This window comes from Babylonia areolata, chromosome 4 (genome assembly GCF_041734735.1).
Source record: "Babylonia areolata isolate BAREFJ2019XMU chromosome 4, ASM4173473v1, whole genome shotgun sequence".
NCBI lineage: Eukaryota > Metazoa > Mollusca > Gastropoda > Neogastropoda > Buccinidae > Babylonia > Babylonia areolata.
In genome coordinates, this window is record NC_134879.1 from 8,228,463 (window position 1) to 8,247,309 (window position 18,847).

Sequence of the window (18,847 nt, forward strand, 5' to 3'; positions counted from 1 at the left end):
ACACACACACACTTTCACTTACTCGCATGCATATACAGTAATTCCCCCCCGCCCCCTCTCCCCCTCCTCCCACTCGATTTTTTTTCCTACCCTCGTCTAATATCACTTACAGTGAAAAGACTTTAAACTAAAGAACGAACACACAGAGCATAATCACAGAGTGGATCTAAACAGACATAAACAAGTCAAAATGTAATAATGCAGTCACAAGTCACCTTCAACATGTACATCTTCACTCTGACTGTACACTTGCCACTCCACACAGGCCGCCCTGGGGAGGGAGGGGACCACCACATACTCCACAATGGGCGTGTGGCCCGTCTCCACCTCCACACACACGTCAGACTGCAGACACAATGCGCATGTCTGAGGTCAGTCATTGATCATCATCATTATTAATGAATATTATCATAGTCATTATTACTTACATAGCACTTATCTTTGGTCTGAAAACAAAGTGTAAGCCCTTTACACACACAGAGTCATTTGCATAACAGACTGCCTACCTGGTAAACACCAGCTGAGAGCTGCCTTTAGGCCTTCATCATTTGTTCTCTGCATCAGTCAGTCAGGCTTCAGTCACACACACGCACACACACACACACACACACACACACACACACACACTCATGTACATTAAAGTGGAGTTTATCTATAATTTTGCCAGGGACAACTTTTATTGCCATGGATTCTCTTCCATGTGCTAAGTGCATGCTGTACATGGGACCTCCAGTTTATTGTCTCATCTAAATGACTGGTGTCCAGACCACTACTCAAGGTCTAGTGGCGGGAGAGAAAATTCTGGCAAGTGTGTGATACACACTGTTGTACACATTGATGTGTTACACAACTCAGCTGGGCAATCAGTGGCTGGTGATCATCAACAAAAAGCTATGTTTACTGTATGTGCACACATGAAGACACGTTTGAATGCAAACACGATAAGCTCACATAGACAATGTACTCAAACATGGTAGCAAATGCAAAGAAGAATGTGCACATGCTGATGTTTACACTCAGTTAACATAGGTCAGCTGATACCCTAGTTTAACTTGGAGACCTTTTCTGTCTCTCTCCCTAACAAACACAAAAACACAAACACATCAACATGCATATGCACTGCATCCACGCAAGCAGATGTTATACACAAACACACCTATGCACACAAAAGCACACACACACACACACACACACGCACACACACACACATACTTAACACACATGAACACACACACACACACATGAACACACACACACACACACACATGAACACACACACACACACACACACACACACACACACACCACACCCTACACACCTCTCCCTCTGAAAACAAGTATTGCCACTGCTGCCTGGCGGTGTGGATGACGTCAGGGTGTGTGACGTAACAGACACACAGCAGAACGTCCCGCAGGCTCCTTCCCCGCGGACACATGGCTCTAAGCACACTGACAGTGTGGCGCAGCGACAGACAGCACTGGACCGCCGGGTCCCCTGTCACCAGTCGCATGGTCCCCGGAACAAGGGGGATCTGACCCGCCACAAACACTCTTCGGTCCACCTGGACACACAGCAGTGACACAGGTCATGTTTCATCAACATCTAACTGTGACCGTATTTTATCATTTATCATTTACCTACTATTCCTGTGTTGCGAGTCTGTTGGATCCATTCTCACTAAATAAACAATTTTTATTCAGTAGTACTTTCTTATGTGTCCGTCGTTGGTCTGTAGGCCTATAGTCACTACAGAGTCAATTTAGCAGTGCTCTCCTTACTGTATGTCATGGTTCTGTAGACCTACAGACACTACAGAGTCAATTTAGCAGTGCTCTCCTTACTGTATGTCATGGTTCTGTAGACCTATAGACACTACAGAGTCAATTTAGCAGTGCTCTCCTTACTGTATGTCATGGTTCTGTAGACCTACAGACACTACAGAGTCAATTTAGCAGTGCTCTCCTTACTGTATGTCATGGTTCTGTAGACCTACAGACACTACAGAGTCAATTTAGCAGTGCTCTCCTTACTGTATGTCATGGTTCTGTAGACCTATAGACACTACAGAGTCAATTTAGCAGTGCTCTCCTTACTGTATGTCATGGTTCTGTAGACCTATAGACACTACAGAGTCAATTTAGCAGTGCTCTCCTTACTGTATGTCATGGTTCTGTAGACCTACAGACACTACAGAGTCAATTTAGCAGTGCTCTCCTTACTGTATGTCATGGTTCTGTAGACCTACAGACACTACAGAGTCAATTTAGCAGTGCTCTCCTTACTGTATGTCATGGTTCTGTAGACCTACAGACACTACAGAGTCAATTTAGCAGTGCTCTCCTTACTGTATGTCATGGTTCTGTAGACCTACAGACACTACAGAGTCAATTTAGCAGTGCTCTCCTTACCATATGCTGTGGCTCTGTGGAGCCCACATCATTTTTTGGGAGGATGCACACAAAGCCAAGGCTGCCTTCATGAAATTTTTGTTTGTTTGTTTGTTTTTGCTGCCCCATCATCTGCACCGTTTCAGTGGCATTACTCCCATGCCGCTCATTTAGATTCCCCCATACACGGCCACACCCAGGTTCGTCCGTCGCAGTTCCAGCGCCAGCAGTCCACAGGGAACCATCAATGTTAGGTCGCCAAGAGGCCACACACCAGAGGAGACCCTGCACTGCTGCTGAGTCACTTCGGTGGTGTTCAGTGATGCCTGTTCTGATATATGTACTTAGGACACCACCTACTAAGCCCCCTACTAACGACAATAATGGCTTAGTCGTGGAGCCAGACTGAGTGAGCGTACCTCCCAGAGTGGGGGACCGCCACCACGTCCCTCAAATAACAGCCCCCCATGAATCTGCCGACACTGACGACATTGACAGGACTCACCCCAAGCACGGAAGTGGAGGGGTATCGAAACTGAGGTCACCATGAGAGCAGGGCATGAAAGGCCACAGACTTTGAGACTGTTTTGTTCATACTGATGATGATGAAGGAGGAGGAGGATGACGATGACAGTGACGATGTTGCTATGGAGGTCCATTTTGGTTTGGGACTGCGTGACAAGGCTATACTTTACACTTTTACTTTCCGGTCATAATGATATCCTGGCGTTAACCAGGCCCAAGAGATACAGACACTTGCAGTGTCGGTCATGAATAAACTTCTTCTTTTGCTTCGTCAAGTCTCCACACTCAGCTCTTTCAAGTCTGGCCTTAAAACCCACCTCTTCCCAAAATAGCCTCCTTTCCCTGCCTCTTCCTTGTCTTTAGTTTCTCCAGTTTTAGAGTTATGCATGGGTGTGAATGACTGGTGCGAAAGCGCTTTGATTTGTCTCTGCACAAGATTCAGCGCTATATATATACCGTTATTATTATTATTATCATTATTATGGTCAGGTAATTAGAGCAACACACCCAAAGACGCATCCTTGAAGTGGATGACACTCAACTGTGTGGTCCCAGTCTCCCCATTTAAGCCCATAGCACACTCATCTCTGGGTAGGAGCCGGCCACGGGCTGAAAAACCCACCTCCGCTGGGATTCGAACCCGCATCTTCCCAGCCGTCAGTCCGCAATGCTAACCACTTCGCCCTGGCGACTGGATGCCTTCATGAAATATGGCCTTGACAATGACAGTATGTGCTTGGGGCAAGTTTGAAAAAGAGGGGACAAGTTCAGTGCACATTTCTGTGCTTTAGAAAGTTGTTCTTTAGAAAGTGTGGGTTTGTGAGATCCACAAAGAAAGGAAAGGAGTTGCTATTTGCAAATTATGATTATTTACTTATCAACACAGACAGTAGAAAATGTGCAGAAAAAGTTCCTGTGCCAAATTTGAAGCATACATGAAATATAGAATTAATCTTTGAAAAAATAAGATTTAAAAAAAAAAGGATTCTTTGTTGTCTATTAAAGTAAAAAAAAACAAACCCAACAGATCTGCTAGACCCCACAACGTACAGTGAAGATTGAGAAAATAGTAGTGTATCAAGACTGAAAAAAGTCATAAATGTTACTTTGCTAATATGGTGTATACTTTGACAATGGTGTCCCATTGTCATGCTTTTGTCGGTTATAAAACTGTATTAAATAAAAACAGAAAAAAGCCACACATTTCTTTTCTCTGTGCTACATATTTTAACTCCCTTTTTTATTCATTTTTATTTTTTTGACACTGTCCTAGGTTAGTTTTAGAATTGAATAATTGTGCATTAACCCTTTCGATGCCAGGAAAATAAGATTTAAGTGAAATCTATTTGCCAGATGTTTTTTTTTTTTCCAAAAAAACGGGTATAAATTTTCAAAAAATTCTGTACTCTTTGTTATTGGAGAAAGACCCTTAAAAGTATATATTTTCTGAAAGTAAAATGAATAAAGAACACAAAACACATGATGTTTTCCCATTTTATATATTTTTAGTGACATGCTGTTGTTTTGAAATCAGTGTTTTGTTTTTTGTCACATTTTCAACTTGTTCATTACTAAAATTAGTCAGGTAATTTGCACTAAAATATCATATTTTCTGGACAAATGGATATCTGCATACACAAAATCATACTAGAACAACCACAATAAAAAATAAAAAATAAAAAAGAGATAGATATACAATGCACTGTGACTTCTCCAAGTGATAATGTGGATGAGAGGCCACGCCCCCTCAGTTTCCACCCCCCCCCCCCCCTCTTCACCCCTCTCACAGGGTCACTTTCTCCAGTTCTCATCAGACCGCGTTGGCTGAGTGCCAAGAAAATCGCTCACACTGTTCTGCTAATAATTCAGTCACTTTCTGTTGTCTGCTAAGGTTTGCACAGCCGGCATCACTCACTGATAGTCGTATCTTGGCCACTCTCTTGATTGCTCCCTTTATTTTCTATCAAATCGTCCAATAAATGTTCATCACTGTCTTCTTCTAGTTTACGCTTCAATTCTTTCTGACCATCAGCAAAAGAAAGCAATCTTGGTTGATTTAGTCCGCTACGATCGCATGTCTTGAGCACGGCGTCAGTCCGACATTTTGTTGAGCGAGTGAGGAGAGGAGCCGGGCAAAGACTGGGACAGTGACCCAACCAAAACGTTCAAATAAAGGACTGCCTCATGATGTAGATGGGGTTTCTAGCTATGAATAGAATCCAGAAAGATTCCCCAAGCTAAAGCTATCAGCATTTTTGTCAACGAACTGAACACAAAGCAGGGAAAAGTCAGAATATTTCGATGACGAGTTGTCTCGTCATTGTGGCAGCCTAAGGGTTAATGCAGAAAAAAAAGGTTTTTTTTCTCTTTGCCATAATGGCCACATGCATTCACACTTTTTCTATCTATGCTGTCCCGTTACCATTCTAAAGTCAGTTTAAAAACTGAAAAAGTAATACACTAAAATAAGATAACATGTTTCTTTTCTTTCTGCCATGCTGGCAAAATATCTTTAAAAATTGAAATGATAAAATAGAATGAAATAAAATAAAATAAAACATAATAAAATGAAAAGAAATAAAACTGCATGAAACGCAATAAAACAAAATAAAGACACTACCAACCCCCCAAAGATTAACTTTCTAACAGATAGGTACCAGGGAGTGCAAAGTTTTGCTGAGCATTAAGAATTTTCCAGAGTCCATGAGATTTGCAAAGTCACCTCAGGACAATTCTTTATGATAAGCAAACTGTTGGTGGAAATGATGGATGTGGTGGCTGAATGGTTAGAACACTAGATTCTCACCTGAGTTTCCTAAGTTCAATCCTGGTTTCGACACACCTGGTAGGTTAAAGGTGGAGATTTTTCCAATTTCCCAGGACAACATATGTGCACACCTGCTAGTACCCGAACCCCCTCCAAGTGTATACACAAAGCAGAAGATCAAAAACGGATGTTAAATATCCCATATTCCATGTAAGTGTTCGGTGGTTATACCCCCCAATATGAAGTATGGCTGCCTACATGACAGGGTAAAAAATGGACATACAAGAAAACTACCACTCAAACATACCAGCGGACGGGGGAGTTGCAGCCCACAAACACAGAAGAAAGAGGAGAAAGGCAGAAAAGCAGAAAGCACTTGTCAGTGCCACACGCTGACCTCAGTGGCCTGACTGTAGGGGCCGATGTTGGCAGGGGCCCAGTGGGAGATGCCCTGGACATGCATGGTGCTTCGCCCGCTGCCCCCACCCTCCCCCTCTCCCTGCTGCCGCACAGTTCTCCACCCCTGACAGTCCATGGCGAACACCACGCCCTCTGGGAGACATGCTCCAATGCAAATTCTAAAAATCAAAAGAAAAACTCCAATAAAACAAACATCTAAAAAATACTTATAATATCATCATTAAATAAATGTGTACACTTGAGTGTTTTCTGAAAAAAACAACATAACAATAAAACAAATAAGAAAAGAAATACTTTTTAAAAAAACCTGTCAACAAACAGATATGTACATGCAAGGCCTTGTTTCGTTGTGGTAGTGTGTCCTTGGGAAAGACACTTTACTCTGATTTTCATCATTCCACCCAGATGTTGATGGGTACCTCATGTCCGTAAAACAGCAGAAGGAGAGGATTGGGCCCCGCCTTCATATGCTAAGCCCTAGACACAGTGAAAATGAATTCACTGCCCTGATAGCTGTAAAAGGTCGTGGGACCTTTAACCCTTTTTTAAATATGCATATGATCATAAACACAAGTGCCCTGATGGACCCTGCATTTGGAATAATCTCCCTCTTTCACTTCACCTAATCCCTGCACTCAGCTCTTTCAAGTCCAGCATTAAAAACAACCTCTTTCCAAAATAGCTCCTCCATACATCCCTTTGACTGTCCATAATTTCTCTGCCTTCTGCTCACATGTGCTGTCTTTCATCCCTTTGGTTCAGAGTTATGCACACATGAAAACTGATTTGTTTCCAAACAAGATTTTATCGCTGTATAAGTACATTAACTATCATTTACTATGTTATTGTTACCTGACTGGTGGGTTAAGGCCAAAGTAGGTTTTATACACAGCATTGATGGAAGCAAAATCAGACATGTTGCTGACATACACGCTCATGGCGTACACTTCAGACATCAACCTCTCTAAGGATTCCACTGCTCCTGAAACAGAATCGAAGTACATCACAACAATGAGCAGCTGAAGCACATCCTATCTGGAATTTCTGAAACAAAGTGACGTTGTTAGAATTTACTACAAAATAAGGAACGGAAAGATGTTTTATTCTGATGATTCCCTGCCTTCTGCATAAAAGTGTCAGATGTGGCAATGTCAAAGTCAGGGTGATCCTAAATTTGTTTGTAACTCTTTCCTCCATTCCATTCCAATTCATTTATTCATTTCATCTCATTTGATTTCATTCACTGATTTATGAATATTTAATCCATTCTGTTTCATGTGATTTATTCCATTCAATTTTTATTCATTTCCACATTCTGTTTCATTAATGCATCTGTTGATTTATTTACTTGTTGTTTACTGTTTAATTTCTTTAATTCTGTTCAAGGGAAATTCCACTTGTGGACGAAATCAAGTTTTGAGATAATCAGAAGGAAAATTCAAGGAAAAGCAGAGGACTGGACAAAAACAAGACTTTATGCAGTCAACCATTGAGTGGTGGCTAAGTGGTAATGCCTTCGCCAAGGAAGCAAGAGAATCAGAGGGTATGAGATCAAATCCCACACTTGCCAGAATTTTCTTCTCCCTCCATTAGCGCTTGTGTATGGTAGTCTGGATACTAGTCATTTGAATGACGCAGGAAACGAATGATGACGGCCTAAATGCAGCTCTCAATCAGCTCCACCCAAGTAGGTGACTTGTACAAAAGGCTTAGTGTTTGTAAAGGGCTTGAAGTTTAATCTCTGGTTGAAGACAGGTGCTATACAAGTATCAATAATGATAATAAACATAAGACAGGTGCTATACAAGTATCAGTAATGATAATAAACATAAGACAGGTGCTATACAAGTATCAATAATGATAATAAACATAAGACAGGTGCTATACAAGTATCAGTAATGATAATAAACATAAGACAGGTGCTATACAAGTATCAATAATGATAATAAACATAAGACAGGTGCTATACAAGTATCAGTAATGATAATAAACATAAGACAGGTGCTATACAAGTATCAATAATGATAATAAACATAAGAACCTTTGAGCTGTCCCATGATGGTGCTGAAGCCTTTTATTCCCAACCACAGTTTGAACCATAGTTCAGGGATCACTTGATTACCATAGTTCAGGGATCACTTGATTACCGAAACTTCGTTTGCAAATGGCATGTGCCTTGCAGGGAGTCTGAAGTAATTTCTCAGCAAGTTTCAGCTTCACTTTGAGAATTTTTTGCATTTTGTAAAGCAAGAAGTTGTTGAGAAAGTCAACCTGGCTGCCATGATGTACAGTGCAGAAGAGGTGGCAGGACTGTCTGATCTGCTGCGCAATGGTGATAACAGTAACTACAAAAACACAGCAGAAAACAAAAGTAATGCTGGTCTAAAAGGAGTGATTCTGATAATCCTGATGAAGGTTACACCCTACCAAGTACATCAAGGGCATAATTCTGTTGAAAAAACCCCAATAATTTGGCTTGGAGCCTTTATTCTGGAATTTCATTTATTATGAAACCCCAGATGAAGACTTCAAGCTGAAATAGTATAACTGTATATTGTGTGTGTGTATGTGTCCATTGTATTATTGCATAACAGTGTGTGTGTGTGTGTGTGTGTGTGTGTGTGTGTGTGTGTGTGTGTGTGTGTGTGTGTGTTGTAGATGAAAGTGGAGAAGAACATAAGTGAACCTGGTCATTATGTCCAAAACATATGCAAATGTTTCAGTACTATTTCCACCAATGAAATTCATCTACCTGAATTTTTATAAACATATATATATAAAAAAAAAAAAATTCAAAATATTTTGTGTATTAAAACTAAAAAGCTTGGTTATTTTCCCATCCTGTCAACACTGAACATATTCTAAATATATTATTCATTCATTTTCCATCAACAAAAGGTATATTTCTATATACCTTTAAGCATCATTTGAAAATTTGTGATTCTTGTTTTTATTGTTGTTGTGAGATTGGTGATTTGGGGGGGGACAAAAATTACAAATGGTTCTGGGAGTCAAATGGTTAAAACAACCTTTGAACTGTTCCATGTTAGTATAACAGTTTCAGTGGCCTTGCCTGAAAGTATCTGCCTGCAGCAGGCAGTCTTCCCTGCAGCTGTGCCTGCCAGTCTAGGCACAGAAACAAAAATGTTCTTTTACTTTCCAATGTATGGTCTGGGGGCACTAAGTTTTATAATCAGCTTTGGGGATTAGCAAGTTGTAGACCTTCATTTGGATACTTGACAACCTCAGCAGTTTTAGAACAAAGAAACCAGTCAGTAGGTTTTCCCGTTGTGTGTGGCTGTTCTTTCCTGTGCTAGAAAAATGTTGGTCAGGTGAAGGGGTGGCATTATTGCCTCTCTCAATTAACCCGTTCAGTGCCAATAAGACGTCAGCTGACGTCCTACACAAATTGCTGCCATTGTGCCAATAAAATGTCTACTGATGTCCTGCATTTATTCTGATTTTACTTTCATCAGTTTGGTTCAATGAACACAAACAGAATCTGAACGGTTAGTGTGTCTGCATTATAAACACACGAATTAAATGAGCATATGCCAGGTGGAGGACCCCTTTCGTTGAGTGTGCCTGAAAAGTGGGTTTGTGACTTAAGCAAAATGAGTGTCAGAAACTTTGCCCAGCTGAGACAAAGGTCCCAGTCAATAGATTTACACAATTTGCAGGCTGTGCAGATGATTATGTATTGTAATAACAATGAGAAATGTATCACCTTGTCTGATAAATGGTTTGAACTCGAATGTGATGACAACAGCAGTGACAAAACTGACAGCAATGTTTGATACTTTGTCCAGTCAATCTATCCAATCAAACATCAATTTTGAGCAGGTGACAATGACTGACAGTAAGGGTGCATCACTTTTGTGTAATTTGAGAAGACAGGGAGGAGAGAGAGTGGAGTGGTGTAAGACGATAGGTGGAAGACCAGGCACAGGGTGTGGGAAAGTGGCGTGGCCATGATTTCAGTGAACTGTCTTTCACAGTGTTCATCTAGTAGGAACTGACAACAGCCAATAATCCAAGATTTTCATGAAACCCAGGGTTGACAGACAATGGACGGGAATCTTTGTTCGTTCGTTTATTTATTTATAGTCTGTTCATCTAAGATGATGATATTAGACGGGAATCTTGTGTTTCTATTTTTTCACACTTTTTGTCCTGGATCAGTTGACCAACTCCTTTGTAGAACAGACACACTCCCTTTCTCAGGAGGACTTCTTTGTTTTCCTTTCAGAGTTCATCCATGATTTAATTCATATTTCATATTTGATGTTGTTTATGATACTGCCGCCGTGTTATTCTTTTACTGTGAGCATTTTTCCGAGCACACCATAAGCTTCGGCCTGTTGCTGCTCTGTGTGTTCGCAATGTCTTTACTTGCTTTCGAGAATAAAATCATATTCAAACTAAATACATAGCAGACACTTTATCAACTCAGTTGCAACCAGGAAGAGGTAAGGGGCAATGCTCTTTGGTGTGAAAAAAAGTTTGACTACTAAGTTTTTGAGAACATGACTGACTTTTCATCTTGACAGAACCCTCATTTGTAATTGTTGGGACAGCTGTTCGCTTACATGTTTCAAGCATTGTGATTGTTATCATAAAAATATTTAACCTAATTTGTTCTACAGGTACCATCTGACAATAAGTATACCATTTCCAGATGTTGTTTTTTGTTGTTGTTTTTTAAGTTATTCTATGGAGGTGGAAATAGACTTTTTTGATGCGCAAAAACTATTAAAATCACTTTCAAATGCCTGAATAGTTATCTACAATCAGAATAAATGGGGGGGGAAAGCTCAGATTCAGAATCCACATTCATTTTCTGACACAAAAACGTTTACTTTGCTTCTGTAAATTGTATAGTTTTTGTACTTGAAATAATAATTGAACCTATCATAAACAGTTAGTAGAAGGTCTGCTCTTTCCACTGACACTAAATTTAATACTGTTAGTTACTGGCTAGGTCCTGCCAAAAAAAATGACAAAGTGTCAAAATCTGTGCATCGTTAGTGACTGTCCGCGTATGCTGCCCATGTCTGGATAGCACTGAACCAACCTTTGAGCTGTTCCATGGCAGTGTGACAGGTGGTGTTCAGATCCCCCTCCCTGACAGCAACCACTGGTCCCACACTGAAGTAGTCTGACGTCCCTCCACTGTACAATGGTACCTGACCTGGGGTACAGTGATGCCATCAAACATCACATCATCATCAGATAAATCTGCAGTAACATGAAAAATTGTAAAGGTGTAAAAATAAAGACTGTTGATAGCCATAGAATTTTAAGAAACTCTGTGCACACATGTGTGTGTATGTGTGTGTGTGTGTGTGTGTGTGCATCTGTGTGACTGCGTGTCTGTGCATGTATAAATATGTGGATGTAAATAATAATAAGAATAAGAATAATTATGATAATAAAGTGAATTTCTAGTGCCTCTTCTCTATGCTGGGCTTTAGGAGCTTTACAAAAAGGGGTGAAATATAATCATACACACACAAAAGTTGACAGAATATTCACTCATGGGGCAACGGCAGTGCTGATGAAAGAAAGCCTCACTTGCAGTGCTAAAGGCTAAAGGTCAAAGGCCCCATTGCCTTTTACAGCCATGGGGGCAGCAAATTCAAATTCACTGTGTCAAGGGCTCAGCAAAGGAAGGTGAGGCCCTTAAGTCAGGTACCATACCCATTCACACCTGGGTGCAGTGAGGAAAACTGGAGCAAAACGCCTTTCCCACAGTCACCACACCAAGCAAACATGGGGCCTCAAACCCGGTTCACTGGTGTCAACACTAAATCTGAAGTCCAATGTTCAATTCAGCCATGGCACCTTATTTTTAACATGCACAGTGCTGTTGTCAAAACCAACCACACACTGAGTGAGAAGTTATATCAAGGGTCCTCATAGATGTGAAGAATTGAAATTCCATAAATCTTACAGACCAGACTATAAACTTCTGATATCAAACAGTAAGCCAAACTGAATCAAACATTCATCTGCTACAGTTCTTGGACATCTTGTATCACTGTTCAATTTTCATCACTTTTTGTAAACTTGTTTTTAGATATACAAAGCTCTTTGTTGAATGGTACTGTCATGGCTTTCATTATAAAAAAAATATAAAAATCCAGACCCTGAAAGGCAAAAGGAAATTTTCTTCCTAAAATTACATTTAAATAACATACCACATATTTTCCAAGACCTTTCCATGACTCTGTAGGAACCCTGGAAGTATATGTACATGAGTGTGTTTGACTGAATGACACAGGAAACGAATGATGAGTGTGTGTGACTGAATGACACAGGAAATGAATGATGAGTGTGTGTGACTGAATGACACAGGAAATGAATGATGAGTGTGTGTGACTGAATGACACAGGAAACGAATGATGAGTGTGTGTGACTGAATGACACAGGAAATGAATGATGAGTGTGTGTGACTGAATGACACAGGAAACGAATGATGAGTGTGTGTGACTGAATGACACAGGAAATGAATGATGAGTGTGTGTGACTGAATGACACAGGAAACGAATGATGAGTGTGTGTGACTGAATGACACAGGAAATGAATGATGAGTGTGTGTGACTGAATGACACAGGAAACGAATGATGAGTGTGTGTGACTGAATGACACAGGAAACGAATGATGAGTGCCTAAAGGCAGTTGTCAGGAGGCTATACCCACACCACCTTATCAGCCTTGTCAGCAAACAACTCCCTGTTTGTAAAGCACTTACAGTTTGGTCTCTGACAGAAGGCGAGCGCTATGTAAATATCAGTAGTAACAGGAGTAACAAAGCATACCTGTGAGAGGAGGGACGGATGGCACGTGCAGTGCTGGCAGAGAAGCGCAGTCCTCACTGGCACATCTGACCTCCGACCTCAGGGTTGCCATCAGCGTCTGACTGGTCGTCAGTGGCAGAGCTCTAACCCTCTCCTCCACTGTCCGATCATCTCCCTGGAATGATGATGTCTCCTCACTCACTCAGAGAAATTTCTTCTTGCTGGGCAAGTCAATGGTCCAGTTTTCAAAGAAAACGTTTGAACACAGATGCACATGTACATGCGTGCATGCGTACACGGACACACAGAGACTTTTCTAATATGAAGTAATACTTTTGGAATTTTATTATTTGTGCTGATTTCAAACTACACATTCTCTCTCTCACTCTCATATTCACACACATGCACACTTTTCTAATAGTAATATTTTTGGAAACTTATTCTTTTCCTGATTTCAAATAGACATATATACACACACACACAGTCTCATACACACAAACTCAAATACTACGGACAATTTGAGAGAACAGGGAGTGATTCAGGAAGAATGTTTTGTGAAAAAGGTAGGTTTTTCTGCCTGACACTAATTATCTTTTACTTATTTGTTAATCGTAAACACAGCTCTTCTTCTGCTGCATTTGTGGGTTACAACTCTCTCAGTGACTCATGTGTGTGTACTGGTTTCACATGTTACATGATGTACGACCGTTTTTAACCAAGCCATACAGGCAGCTATACTCCATTTTTAGAGGTGTGCATGCTGAGTATGTTCTTGCTTCCATAATCCACCGAATGCTGACATGGATTACAGGACTTTTAATGTGCATATTTGATCTTCTTCAAGCGTATACACACAAAGGGGGTACAGGCACTGACAGGTCTCTGTCGACACTGACCTGGCAGACTGGAACAATCTCCACCCTGAACCAACCGCCTGCACTGAAACCAGGGACTGAACTCAGGGAACTCGGGTGAGAATCCAGCGCTCTAGCTGTTCACCAACTGTACCCGTCAAGCACAGTTATAGAAACTAAAGCCACACCCATTCAGACTGATGCCCTTATGATTCAAAAGTTAGACCTGCCACCTAAAGTTTGTACAAAGTTAGAATTTATTCATGCAAATTTTAACAGAGAATATGTGGTGAAAAAGTCAGAGAGTTGACTAAAAATATCTATAACGAGAAAAAAAGCAAAAATATGATTAGTCTCAGACAGTTCTTTGAAAATACATATCACGAGAAAAAAAAGAGCAAAAATGTATTTAGTCAACTGATTACATCTTTCCTTTATAAAAGTAATATTAACCAGCCAACTCTTCTCTATTTCTATAGCAGATTATAACAAAAATAAAAAAAGGAAAAAAAATTAAAAAAAACAACAGAAAACAAAAAGAAATGCAAAGACAACAAACTATATGAATACCAACACAGAAACACACACCTTTTCCCTTTATCTGAATGTCAAAATAAAACTACAACTTTCTCTCCTTTAACCATTCTTTCTTGCTTTTTTTTCTTTTGTTTTCGTTCTTTTCAGTTTCACTTTTCAATCAAAGCAATGCATTTGCCTTCTATGTAACTTTTATTCTTGTCATATTTTAAGAACTTACTTCTTTGATTACTTTGTTCAATGATTTTATTTCATTTTATGTTAATGTTTTACACAAACCTACATTTAGCTAAAGGCCTGACCAATGTGTTGGGTTTCTGAGCAGGTCAAGCATCTTTTTTTTTTTTTTTTTAAGTGCAGATTTGGTGTAGCATGTATGGATCATCTGCATGCTTCAATACCTCCTTGAATCAAACTGGAACAGAAACTCAAAGCACACAATTACCATATCACCAGCCACAGTGGCAAAGTGGTCGTCATCACAGACTGATGACTGGAAGGACGTGGGTTTCAGCCCCTCAGAGGCAGGTTTTTCAGCCAGTGGAAAGCACCTGCCCACAGCTGTGTGCTATGGGCTCAAAATCAAAAGACTGGGACCACACAAATGAAGGTCATCCACTTCACAGATGCGTCTTTAGGAGTGTTGCTCAAATTTCCTGACCAACACAGCAGATGTCTGTATCTCTCAGCCTGATTGACAATTGTGAATATCAAGTCTCAAGTGGTCCCAACTCTAATCAGACCCCCACAGTAGCATCTTCATCACCCCCATCATCATTCATCATCATCAAAATAATAACACAAAAACGTCCAAAATTCTGGAGCACAAAAAAAACACAACAACAAACACCCAACCTTGTCTTCTAGGTGGATTTTCCTGAAGCGCAGGTAACCCACTGGGGCAAAAGCATCCGCAGAATGGATTACAGTTTCAACATCATCTCTGCACACACATATGTTTTCACTGTGTAAAATCTCCCATCAATATTTTGTTGTGTTGTGTTGTATTGTGTTGTGTTGCATTGTTTTATGTTGTGCTGTTGTGTTATGTTGTGTTGAACTGTGTTCCGTAGTAATGTATCATTTTTTGTCACAACAGATAACATCATGTTCCAGACAGCAGACAGCAAGGTACTGAAGATGGAAAAGTGCTGTGTGATCTGCAGTAGTGTATTGTATCACCGTTTGCCATAACAGAATTCTCTATGTGAAATGCAGGCTCCTCCCTCTGGGCAGAGCATGTTGCCACAGCGTTGTACCACCCTTTTTAATTCACTGTCAGCAGGTGTGTTTGTTTTACTACCAAAGCCGAATGTTCTACATATTTTGCCAGAGATACGCCTTTTGTTGCCTTGGGTTCTTTTATGTATGCTAATTGCATGTTCCAGACATGATCCCTGTTTATCATCTTATCCACATGATTTGCACATGGACCACCACTCTCGACCTAGTAGAGCTACTATTAAAATCCTGGTCTGTACATGTGAATCAAACTCATGGACGGTCGCTTCCTTGTCAGGCACATTACATCCAGGTCACTGTTCCATTAACTTGCAATAGAAAATATCATCCTAGGAAAGAAAAGAAAAGAAAAGAAGGAACAATGACAACCACCAGCAAGTCCCTTCAAAATGAAACAAAACAAATAAAACAACACTTTAATGGTTAGAGATTTTCACTGAAGAAAGATGAAAGAAAAATGAGACTAGGCCATTGTTACAAATTTCTTGCAAGCAAACATGTGGAGGTGAAATTCTATTTTAATGTCCCACCACACACACTGGTGATTGTAGACACCAAGTAAAGTACTGATATTTCACATTTAAATGTAATCATTAGAAAAAATTAAATCAATAAAGAACTAGGAGGGGGGAGTTGTATGGTGAGGTGTTTGAGCATGCACGACTGTCTATGTCTCTGTGAGTGCTAAATCACTGTATGTATGTGTGTCTCCATGCTTGAATTTGAAAGTGTGATTTACAAGTGATTTACAACAATTTTTGCACATGCATACAGTATCTGCCTAATGCTCTCCACAACAGTTTTGCAGACATCATCATTGCTTTCCAACTGATAATTATGATGGCACATATGTTCAGATATTTTGTTTACTATGGCACATGCATACCGACATATTGTTTGTTTCTCTGTGTGATATGTGTGTGCATGTTTTCATACATGTGTGCATCAGACTTTGTGTCTAATCTTCCACTTTGTTTAAGTCTTTCCTGAAAACCCACTTCTTTAAACTAATGTAGAGCACCACTGTCCCACTGAACTGTTCTTGTAAATACTTTGTGTGAGTGTCTGTGTGTACATGCCTGAGTGTGCGATTTACTGGTTTTTGTAAAATACCTAGTGCCCTCTTTAGAGAATAGGTGCTATATAAATCCATATCATTACTGTGATTATCATTGAATAAAAGCATACTTACACAACAATCTTCTTGTAAAAGAGAGGGCAGTCTAAAGTGAAGGTTTCATACTCCCCTCCTTCTCCACACACGTTCAGCCCGTACTGCTGATGCTGAAAGAATGAAACAAACCAATCTATAGCCATTGTCAATGGACTCTTTCATACTTTAGTGTGATTCACATTCCAGTTTTAAGTCAAATTTTAAGACTTTGAAAATTATCCTATAATCAAGTGTGTTTGTTTTGGTGATGCTACTGTTAAGCAGATAATTTTTTTTTTACTATGAGTTGATAAAGCCTTACTTCCATGAAAGTGTGTTATCTGCAGTCACTGGAAACATTGATGTTTTTGACTCAGTTGTTTCTCTTGCTGAATTAATGACTTCCATATCATGAAGTCTTCCACTTCATTCAAGTCTTTCCTAAAAACCCACTTCTTTAAACTAATGTAGAGCACTAATGTAAAATAAATTTAACTGGACATCTATTAATTTCAAATATTCATCTTTGATTCCATCTTCTATCTATCCTGTTTTCCCCATCTCACCATTCTATATGTATATATATATATATACTACCCACACACACACATGCATACTGTTTATTTTGTTACTAGGTGTGGCTGAAAATCTGCCCCTTTTGTGTGTTGATGGGACTTACCATGTTCATCATGTGAGGGTAAATCTGTTTCAGTGAAAGGCCCAGGTGTTTCTCCGGCATCAGACCTGTTAATATATACATATAGAATATATAAAACAACCAACAACCATCTACCGAAAGATCTAGTCATCAGCCCCATCCACATGTAATATGCAGCTTCTGTTCAAACAGGGTGGGGAGGGGGGGTGGGGGGATGGGTGGGTGGGTGCGTGCGTGCGTGCGTTTGGCGTGTGTGTGCGCATGTGTGTGTGTGTACAAGAGAGACACAAAAACATGATCAGTCAAATAAAACAAGATTTAGAAAAAGAAATTATAACAAAACCAACCTACAGAAGATAAAACGCACTCACCTAAAGCTGCCACCTTGATAATAATGGCCTCCATTTGGCACTCCACCATTTCCATCAAAAGTTCATCCTGCTGACGGCGCCACAAATAGGCCAGTGGAGTCAGGGCAAGCCGAGTGCAGCTGCAAAATCAAAAGCTAACAGAAAATGGTTCATGCACTTGCAAATGTTCATTGAAGGCTACATGTAATGGTTTTAACATTCTACCTGTTGTTAAAGAGTGGTGTTTGTTCTGTATTGTCCAAGTGTTCTGTGTGGATTGTTCAGGATAAAAGAGGCTATGGCAGTCTTGAATTAAAGCTTATTTGTGTTTGCACATTTCTTCTGTCTTTGCTGCTGTGTGCATATGTCAGATAATTGGTATAAGGACAGGCCCGGCGCTTCCCTTTTTGAGGAAGTGTCTGGGTTTGTTCCAGTGTACCTTTTATTCTGTGCTAGTTTAATCGGTAGAGTAAGCAGCACTGACTTGAAGTTGTGTACCTTGTGAATGGAGAGAGTTACCACTCTTTACTATTTGTTAATCATTTCATCTCTCCTGGCCTCATTGTTTGTTAACTTCCAGATGAAAAACCACCGAGGCAACCATGTATTTGTTCTGTATTGTCCAAGTGTTCTGTGTGGATTGTTCAGGATTAAAGAGGCTATGCCAGTCTTGAATAAAGGAAATTTTCTATCTAAAATTACGTTTAAATAACATACTTACCGTGACCCAACTAGTGCAGACTCCGGCAGGGGTCTGACATTCCTGTCCTGTGCAAACTACTATCTGCCTATGTGGAGAAAATGAAAGCAACTACGGCCGATAACCTCCCAGAAGTAGGCTTGAATACAAGCTTATTTGTGTTTGCACATTTCTTCTGTCTTTGCTGCTGTATGCACATGTCAAATGATGGGTATAAGGAGAAGGCCTGGTGCTTCTCTTGTTGAGGAAGTGTCTGAGTTTGTTCCAATGTACCTTTTATTTACCTGTGTGCCAGATGAATCAGTAGTGTAGGCAGCACTGACTTGAAGTTGTGTACCATGTGAATGGAGAGAGTTACCACTCTTTACTATTAGTTATTTAGTGGGTTTATAAATGATAGTTGAGGTTTTCCATTGGAAAAGCATATGCAAGAAAGCACTTGTGACTATCAGT

General features: G+C 40.1%; 1 protein-coding gene across 1 annotated transcript in view; it reads right to left on the bottom strand.

Moving 5' to 3' along the window:
- LOC143281556 (uncharacterized) overlaps positions 1-18,847 on the bottom strand; it is a 31,809-nt gene that overhangs the window by 6,772 nt on the left and 6,190 nt on the right. The window contains exons 5-14 of the mRNA XM_076586783.1: positions 17,716-17,834; positions 17,366-17,430; positions 16,726-16,817; positions 15,147-15,234; positions 12,922-13,075; positions 11,175-11,291; positions 6,953-7,082; positions 6,078-6,258; positions 1,320-1,562; positions 216-345 (exon numbers count right to left, since the gene is read on the bottom strand). Coding sequence (XP_076442898.1) covers positions 216-345; positions 1,320-1,562; positions 6,078-6,258; positions 6,953-7,082; positions 11,175-11,291; positions 12,922-13,075; positions 15,147-15,234; positions 16,726-16,817; positions 17,366-17,430; positions 17,716-17,834 — 1,319 coding nt within the window. The remainder of the gene's footprint in view (positions 1-215; positions 346-1,319; positions 1,563-6,077; positions 6,259-6,952; positions 7,083-11,174; positions 11,292-12,921; positions 13,076-15,146; positions 15,235-16,725; positions 16,818-17,365; positions 17,431-17,715; positions 17,835-18,847) is intronic.